Consider the following 9438-nt stretch of genomic DNA (forward strand, 5'->3'; position numbering starts at 1 on the left):
GAAGGAAGGAAGGAAGGAAGGAAGGAAGGAAGGAAGGAAGGAAGGAAAGCAAGAAAGCTTAAATTTACGTATCCTTTCTAAGACTTAATAGCAATAAGAACTTGGTCAAATCATTTATCCTCTCTGAGCCAGTCTCTTCATTTGTAAAACGGTTCTACTAATAATTACCACCTGGGCATGTGGCGCAGCTTACATAAAACTGGTTCATATGAAACTGCTTTTTAAGCTGCAAAGGTATCATCATCATCATTTCTAATTAAATTGATGTCACATACTAGACCACTTCCCCTTTAGAAATGGCTCTTCTATCAGCCAAACTTTCCTCTATTCCCATCCATTATACTTATTCTATCTCTTTTCCCTGAAGAGTCTGATGCCTTGTGGCTTTCCCTGCCAGACTTCAAAACACTAATGAGTACACTCTGGTCCTCAAGTAATAGATTTGCTAAATCATTTGCTAAGTAATTTAGCACCATTCTTTATTAATGAATTCCTTCAATTTCTAAAATTGACAGTTTCCTACAGTATCTGTATCACCATTGACCTAATAAGTGATTTTTATCCTAAGACACACATAGAAATGGCTACTCCTTACATCCTTACATGAAAACATTTTCCCCTGAATCTGAACACAGTTGAATCACTCACCCAGAGTCACACACGTTTTACAGAAAATATGACCACAGCTGGTGACAAAGAAATGGGCCCCATCTTTTCGGAAGCACTGGTTGCAGTGAAACCAATCCATTCTGGAGCAGATAAAGAGAAACAGTAAGAATAGCCTAGGGCATAACATAATTGTAGCTGTTCCAAAATCTATGTAACCATGCTTGCTTAGCTTCTGATAGCTTTTTGGGATGTGGCATAGCATTGTGGGTATGCCCATTGGTTGTGAAGAAGTACACGTACGTGTAAAGGGGAAAAAAAGCAGACTGCTTTTTATAACAGCAGACTGTTATAACATTTTATATATCAATGTGGCTATATATACATATACATATATATACATATAAACACACATTTAGAAAAGTAATGGACAGTGGTGAGATTTTTTTTTTTTGAGTGGCGAGGTTATGAGTGTGTGTGTGTGTGTGTGTGTGTGTGTGTGTATGTTTTCCTTTTTTTTCCCCAGGTTTTCTGGATTAACACATGTGCCAATTTGTAATTAGAAAATACAATCCTGGCCAAGCACAGTGGCTCACGCCTATAATCCCAGCACTTTGGGAGATCAAGGCAGGTGGATCACCTGAAGTCAAGAGTTTAAGACCAGCCTGGCCAACATGGTGAAACCCCATCTCTACATTTTAAAAATATAAAAATTAGCTGGGCGTGGTGGCAGGTGCCTGTAATCCCAGCTAATCAGGAGGCTGAGGCAGAAGAATCACTTGAACATGGGAGGCAGAGATTGCAGTGAGCTGAGATCACGCCATTGCACTCCAGCCTGCAACAGAGCCAGACTCCGTCTCAAAAAAAAAAAAGAAAAGAAAAAAAAGAAAATACAATCCTAAAAATATAAAAACAAAAAATGAATTATCCATTTCTTTTTTAACTATTTCCTGTGATACGGTGAGAGTGGAGCCAAGAGAAGGTAGTGAACCAGAAAGAGAAGATCACATATTAGCCACTTGGGACACATTTTATCTAAGGGAAATAGAGCTGATAAACGATAGTATGGTCTCAGCTTATATACTTCCTTCTACTCTATAGAAACTCAGAATCAGGCCAAGTGTGGTGGCTCACGCCTGTAATCCCAACACTTTGGGAGGCTGAGGCACGTGGATCACCTGAGGTCAGATGTTCCAAGACCAGCCTGGCCAACATGGCAAAACCCCGTCTCTACTAAAAATTAAAAAATTAGCTGAGCGTGGTAGTGCACGCCTGTAATCCCAGCTACTTGGGAGGCTGAGGCAGGATAATTGCTTGAACCCAGGAGGTTGCAGTAAGCCAAGATCTTGCCACTGCACTCCAGCCTGGGCGACAGAGTGAGACTCCATCTCAAAAAAAAAGAAACTCAGAATCATAGATCTGAAATGGGCTTTGAAAAATCACTTAATGTTTTGTTCAGTCCCACCATTTTTCAAAAGAGGTACCTGATATTCAGCGAAATTAAATGACTTGCCAAAAGTTCCATCTTTAATTATTGGTTTCCTGATTCCCTACGTAAAGTTCTTGCTCCCACATAAATAGCTTTCGTGTTAGACACGGTAACCATATATCCTGTATTTTCTGCCAATACCAATTTCATATACTTTGTTAAATACCTGAGTAAATGTGACTTTGTAAGGTTTTTTTGTGTGCGGGGGATAATTATTATTATTATTTTGAGACAGGGTCTGACTCTGTCTCCAGGCCGGAGTGCAGAGGCAGATCAGGGCTCGCTGCAGCCTGAAACTCCTGGGCTCAAGCGATCTTCCCACCTCAGCCTCTGGAGTAGCTGGGACTACAGGAGCACCACCACGCCTAGCTATTTTTTATTTTTATTTTTATTTTTATTTTTCGTAGAGACAAGGCCTCTCTGTGTTACCCAGGCTGGTCTGGAACTCCCGGACTCAAGCGATCCTCCCACCTCGGCCTCCCCAAAGTGCTGGGATTACAGGCGGGAGCGACTGCACGCGGCTTTTTCGTAGAACGTGTGTGTGTGTGTGTGTGTGTGTGTGTGTGTGTGTGTGTAACCGCGGAGGGATACAAACTTCGTAAGATTTACGATAAAAAAAAGTACTGAATAAACAGCTCAACGCAAACGCATCCCACAGTGCCACGAGCTTCGTTGTCCTATTTGTTTGCTCCTGATACACTAACTTTCACCAGCAAGTGAGTCTAAAAAACCACTGAAAAGGCCCCGTTCTATATGCCCAGGTTTGTTTAAGGGCGGCAACAATGTCATCTCCTGAACTGACCAGACGAATCCAACATAAAAAAGGCACTGAACAGAGTGATTAAGGCGATTCCGAGGGCAAAACTCGCCTGCTTTCTAGAGGCGATGTGGCCTCAGCCGTCTCAAACTTACCAGTTCTTTTTCTGGCTACACTCCCTACCCGCTTGGCCGCTGTGACTCCAGAAGGCCTCAGATCTCAGGAAATCATCCACTTCTCCTCAGGAAGAGCTGGAAATGGCGGGAAAATAAACAGCTGGCTTGGCACCGGGTGAGGCAAGAGGCTGAGCGCCGCCCGGGCGGTGTGTGAGATGTGGGCGGGGCCTGGCGCTATGCTAAAAGAGTGGACGTGACTCCGTGGCGTTCACGGGGCGTGGGCGGGGCCCGCAGAGACCACAGGGCGAGGAGCGGCTCACGCTGGCGGGAGAGGGGAGTAGGAACTTTTCCTAGCAGCCCAGGAAAATTCATCTCGCTTAAAAGATTGGGGACAAACACTGTAACCTAATCCCATACATGTTACTGTGGAAACAAAAAGGTGAAAATAAAGCCTAATTAATGTTCCAATAAACGATGAGAACGCAATATAAAATGTGGTCATAAAGTGGGCGAAAACTTTTGCCTAATATTCTAAAATGAAATGAAAATAATGGGTGCTGTGAAAGAATAGCGTAAAATCAAAAATAGGAAAATTTAAAAATGATGTGGGCAAAGAACAATGTGATATTAATTGAGAACTAACAAATTTTAATAAAAAAATGTCAAACTTGGCCAGGTGCGGTGGCTCACGCCTGTAACCCCAGCACTTTGGGAGGCCGAAGCGGGCGGATCACGAGGTCAGGAGATGGAGACCATCTTGGCCAACACGGTGAAACCCTGTCTCTACTAAAAATACAAAAACAAATTAACTGGATGTGGTGGCCGGCGCCTGTAGTCCCAGCTACACAGGAGGCTGAGGCAGGAGAATGGCGTGAACCCGGGGGGCGGAGCTTGCAGTGAGCCGAGATGGCGCCACTGCACTCCAGCCTGGGCGACAGAGCGAGACTCCATCTCAAAAAAAAAAAAAAAAATGTCAAACTTTATTCAGAAATTTTTGGCCAGGCGCAGGGGGTGGCTCACGCCTGTAATCCCAGCACCTTGGGAGGCCGAGGCAGGCAGATCACTTGAGGTCAGGAGTTATAAACCAGCCTGGCCAACATGGCAAAACCCCACTTCTACTAAAAATACAAAAATTAGCCAAGTGTGGTGGCACGCACCTGTAATCCCAGCTACTGAGGAGGCTGAGGCAGGAGAATCATTTGAACCCGGAAGGCGGAGGTTGCAGTGAGCCCAGATTGCGCCACTGCACTCCTGCCTGGGAGACAGAGAGAGGCTCCGCTTAAAAAAAAAAAAAAAATTAGCCAGGTGTGGTGGCGGGTGCCTGTAGTCCCAGCTACTTAGGGAGGCTGAGGCAGGTGTATCACTTAATCCCAGGGCGTCGAGGCCGCAGTGAGCTGTGTTCACGCCAGTGCACTCCAGCCTGGTTGAGGGAGCAAGACACTGCCTCAAACTAACAAACAAACAAACAAACAAACAAAAAAACAAAAAGAGAGAGAATAAGATTGGCATCAGATTTCTCCACAGAAGCATTCTAGATAGCAATGAAACAACGTTTTCCAGATTTTTACGGAAATTATGATCCAGTAAATTTATATTCCCTTATATTGTGTTCAGGTGTAAAGGCCACTGGCAAAAAGCATGCAAATGAGCTTTTCCTGAGGAATCCACTTAGAGTAGTAGTTCTCAAACTTATTGGTTGCAGGCTTCCTTTACAAAATTATTGAAGACCCTCCAAAGAGTTTTTGTTAATGTAAACTGCATCTACCAATATTTACCAGATTAGCAATTAAAAGTGAGAAATTTTTAAATATTTATTAATTCATTTGAAAACAATAATAAACCCATTAAATGTGTGTTTGTTTGTTTGTTTGTTGTTGTTTGAGACGGAGTCTCACTCTGTCGCCAGGGCTGGAGTGCAGTAGCGCCCATCTCGGCTCACTGCAACCTCCGCCTGCTAGGTTCAAGCGATTCTCCTGTTCCAGCCTCCGAATTAACTGGGATTACAGGCGCCTGCCATTACGCCCAGCTAATTTTCTGTATTTTTAGTACAGACGGGGTTTCACCGTGTTGGCCAGGCTGCTCTGGAATTCCTGACATCGTGATCCACCTGCCTCAGCCTCCCAAAGTGCTGGGATTGCAGGTGTGAGCCACCGCGCCCGGCCACAATGTTAATATAAATAATCTATGGAAAATGTGTTTTCCAAAACAAGAAAAATTTAGTGAAAAGAGTGGCATTGTTTTTGCATTTTTGTAATCTCTTACTATGTAGCTAAATAGAAAGCTGGTGGAGTCCTATATTTGCTTCTGCTTTAACTTTTGCAGTATGCTGTTTTGGTTGGAGTGTGTGAAGAACATTTGGATTCACTGAAATATGTAGGGAAAGAGAATGGTATTTAAATGGCCTTTTCAGATAATTGTGAACATTTCTCTTTGATACCACATCAAAATTCAGGAAGTCTGAGTTAAAAGTTGATTGCAAAGTGGGATCCGAAACCATATCAATGAACTTTTTATAGCCTGTTACATTAAAATGAGTTGGTCTGTTTTGCACTTTAAATGGATCTTTTGCCCATGCACTATTTTGTAACATCATACATTTAGACCAAACTGGTCATTTGAAAAATTTTGGTTCACTGAGTTATACACATTGGTGCATTTTGTTATAGAAGATTAAATATTGACACCATTCATTATACAATATAAAAAATCACTTTTGTTAATATCACTACCTATCTCATCAGGTGAGTATTTGAGTCTTGGGAAGCTGTCAAGCTCACAATTGCAGGTACAAGTTTTCCAAAATTCTAATTTTTATCTGAAACCTTGAATGTTATCATTGGCAACAAATACTATCACTGGTTTTCCTTCAAGTGACAAGGCCATTTTGTTTATTTTTGAGAAAATGCCTACCAAATACCCAAGTATGAATAGTTTGTATGTTAGATGCTCTTTCAAGTAAAAACAGTATTCCATGAACAAAGTGATTAGCTCAGGTTACAAATCAAACTATTCCATAAATAGTTTTCTTAAATATAATTGTTTTTAAGAGATGAGTGTCTCCCTCTGCTGCTCAGGCTAGAGTTTAGTGGCACAATCATAACTTGCTACAGCCTAGAATTCCTGAACTCAAGGAATCCTTCTGCCTCAGCCTCCTCTACCTTGCTGGCTTTTTTTTTTTTCCCCCAGACGGAGTATTGCTCTGTCACCCAGGCTGGAGGGCAATGGCGCCATCTTGGCTCACTGCAACCTCCGCCCCCTGGGTTCAAGCCATTCTCCTGCCTCAGCCTCCAAGTAGCTGGGATTACAGGCATTCGCCACTACACCTGGCTAATTTTTGTATTCTTAGTAGAGATGAGGTTTCACCATGTTGGCCAGGCTGGTCTTGAACTCTTGACCTCGTGATCCACCTGCCTCGGCCTTCCAAAGTGCTGGGATTACAGGCATGAGCCACCGCACCCAGCCCTAATTTTTTATATTTTTTTAAGAGACAAGGTCTCACTATGTTGCCCAGGCTGGTCTCAAATTCCTGACCGGTCTCAAATTCCTGACCTCAAATGATCTTCCTGCCTCAGCCTTCCCAGTAGCTGGGATTACAGGTATGTGGCATCATGCTTGAGTAATCTTAATTCTACTTACATAAAAGTTTTCATTGGAAAATATTTTAGTGCTATGTGGAGTTGGGTGTTAGCCCCATCCAATATTAAAATATATTATAAAACATCTGTAATTTAAAGTGTGGTATTGGTGCATAAACATGTAGACCAATGAAACAGAATCAAGTCTAGAAATAGAACCAAGTACGTTAATAAATTTTAATTGGTGAGTGTGCATGGGGAATTGAATTTTTATATACATAGAATTGTGACAACTGAATAGCCATTTGAAAAAATATAAAATTGAGTCTTTTCTCATACTGTTTACCAGGATAAATTTCAAATGGATCAGAAATCTAAACAGACAAGTACCAGACGAAAATATGAGTAAATACTCTTATAACCTAGGTGTGCAGGAAATCTTCCTAGGATCCAAAAATCTAGAAGAAAGAAAAGAAAGGATTGACAAATTTGACTATAATTTAAAAAAAACTTTTTGCATGTACACACACACACACAGGAAAAGTAAAGCACGAAGTGACAAATTACAAAAAAATCAACTTAAATCATAAAGGGCTAATAGCTTTTTTTTTTTTTTTTTTTAAGACAGAGTCTTGCCCTGTCACCCAGGCTGGAGTGCAGTGGCATGATCTCGGCTCATCACAAGCTCTGCCCCCTGGGTTCATGCCATTCTCCTGCCTCAGCCTTCCTAGCAGCTGGGACTACAGGCGCCCGCCACCACACCCAGCTAATTTTTTGTATTTTTAGTACAGATGGAGTTTCACGGTGTTAGCCAGGATGGTCTCGATCTCCCGATCTCATGATATGCCCACCTCAGCCTCCCAAAGTGCTGGGATTACAGGCATGAGCCACTGCGCCTGGCCATGCTAGTAGCTTTAATATACAAATAGCCTTTTAAAAAAGAAAACCAACAACTTAATAGAAATTTGAACAGTTGAAGAAAAAAAAGAGACCAACAGTTTTCCTAGAAAATATCTTGGTTTTCAGTGTTCTGGGCTTTTTGGGTGTGCTTTCTTAAACGTGATATACATGGCTGGAGTGAAAGTACAGTGGTACTATCTCGACTCACTGCAGCCTCTGCCTCCCAGGTTCAAGCAATTCTCCTGCCTTCGCCTCCTGAGTAGCTGGGACTATACGCATGCACCACCAGGCCTGGCTAATTTTTGTATTTTGGTAGAGACAGGGTTTCACCATGTTGACCAGGCTGGTCTTGAACTCCTGACCTTAGGTGATCTGCCCACCTTGGCTTCCCAAAGTGCTGGGATTACAGGCATGAGCCACCATGCCCAGCCTACCCATTTTTAATTGAGTTGTTTATTTTATTATTGTTGAGTTTTGAGAATTTTTTTTTTTTTTTTTTTTTGAGACAGGGTGTCACTCTGTTGCCCAGGCTGAAGTGTAGTGTCATGATTATGGCTCACTGCAGCCTCAACCTCCCAGGCTCAAATGATTCCCCCAACCTCAGCCTCCTGAATAGCTGGGACTACAAGCGCATACCACCACATCCGGCTAATTTTTCTTTCTTTCTTTTTTTTTTTTTTTTTTTTGTAGAGATAGGGTTTCACCATGTTGCCCAGGCTGGTCTCAAATTCCTGGGCTCTTTTTTGCAGAAACATGGGTTTCACCATGTTGTCCAGGCTGGTCTCAAACTCCTGGGCTCAACTGATCCTCCCACCTCAGCCTCCTAAAGTGCTGGGATTACAGGCATGAGCCACCAAACCCAGACAAAATTTTCTTTTCTTTAAATATTCTTATCTTCTACTCTGAAAGGAAAATGGGGTACCTCTGGAGATTTTCTTCAAAAATTCTAGAAATCTAGATTTGTAATTTTGATTTTACATTTAGGTATATGATTCATTTGAGTTAATTTTCTATGTGGTGTGAGGTATGGATTAAAATTTGCATGTGTGTATGTGCATGTGTTTTTCATGTGGGTATCCAATTGTTTCAGCATCATTTTTTTTAAAGATTAACTTCTCTCAACTAAATTGCCTTTGTCAAAAATTGATTGCCCAGAGAAAATAATTCCATTTGTGAGAGCATCAAGAATAATAAAATATTTAGGAATAAATTTAATCAAGGAGAGGTACAAGACTTGTTTGTACATAGAACACTACTTAATATTGTTTATAATAGCATCCCAAGCTATATACAGATTCAATGTCATCCCTATCAAAATTCCAACTGTTTTTTTCAGAAATTGAAAAATCCATCCTAAAATTCATATAAAATTTCAAAGAACTTAGAATAGTCAAAACAATCTTAAAAAGGAACAAATTTGGAAGACTCATATTTCCCAGTTTCAAAACTTACTACAAAGTGACTGTAATCCAAACAGTGTGTTTCTAGCATAAGGATAGACATATATAGACCAATGGAATAGAACTGAGAATCCAGAAATAAACCCTCACATCTATGGTGAGATGATTTTTGACAAGGGTGTCAAGACCATTGAATAGGGGAAAGAACAGTCTCTGCAACAAACAGTGCTGGGAAATCTATGTCCATATGCAAAAGAATAAAGTTAAATCCTTAACTTACACCATATACAAAAATTAACTCAAAATGGATCAAAGACCTAAATGTATGGGTGAAAACTATAAAACTCTTAGAAGAAAATATAGGGGAAAATCCTCATGACCTTGTATTTGGCAATGTTTTTTTAAATACGAAAATAGCACAGGTAACAAAAGAAAAATAAATAAAAGGGACTTAGTTAAAATTAAAAGCTTTTGTGCAACAAAGGACACTATCAAGAGAGTGAAAGGCAACCCACAGAATGGGAGAAAATATTAGTAAATCATATATCTGATAAGGGTTTAATATTCAAAATATAAAAAGAACTACAACTCTCTC

General features: G+C 41.1%; 1 protein-coding gene across 1 annotated transcript in view; it reads right to left on the minus strand.

Moving 5' to 3' along the window:
* Positions 1-3155, minus strand: part of RNF212B (ring finger protein 212B) — a 37752-nt gene extending 34597 nt beyond the window's left edge. Inside the window, exons 1-2 of the mRNA XM_023230500.2 lie at positions 3036-3155; positions 649-749 (exon numbers count right to left, since the gene is read on the minus strand). Of these exons, the coding sequence (XP_023086268.1) occupies positions 649-748 (100 nt within the window). The 5' untranslated portion in view covers position 749; positions 3036-3155. The remainder of the gene's footprint in view (positions 1-648; positions 750-3035) is intronic.
* Between the last annotated feature and the right edge of the window lie 6283 nt (positions 3156-9438).

The sequence above is a fragment of the Piliocolobus tephrosceles genome, chromosome 6 (genome assembly GCF_002776525.5).
Source record: "Piliocolobus tephrosceles isolate RC106 chromosome 6, ASM277652v3, whole genome shotgun sequence".
NCBI lineage: Eukaryota > Metazoa > Chordata > Mammalia > Primates > Cercopithecidae > Piliocolobus > Piliocolobus tephrosceles.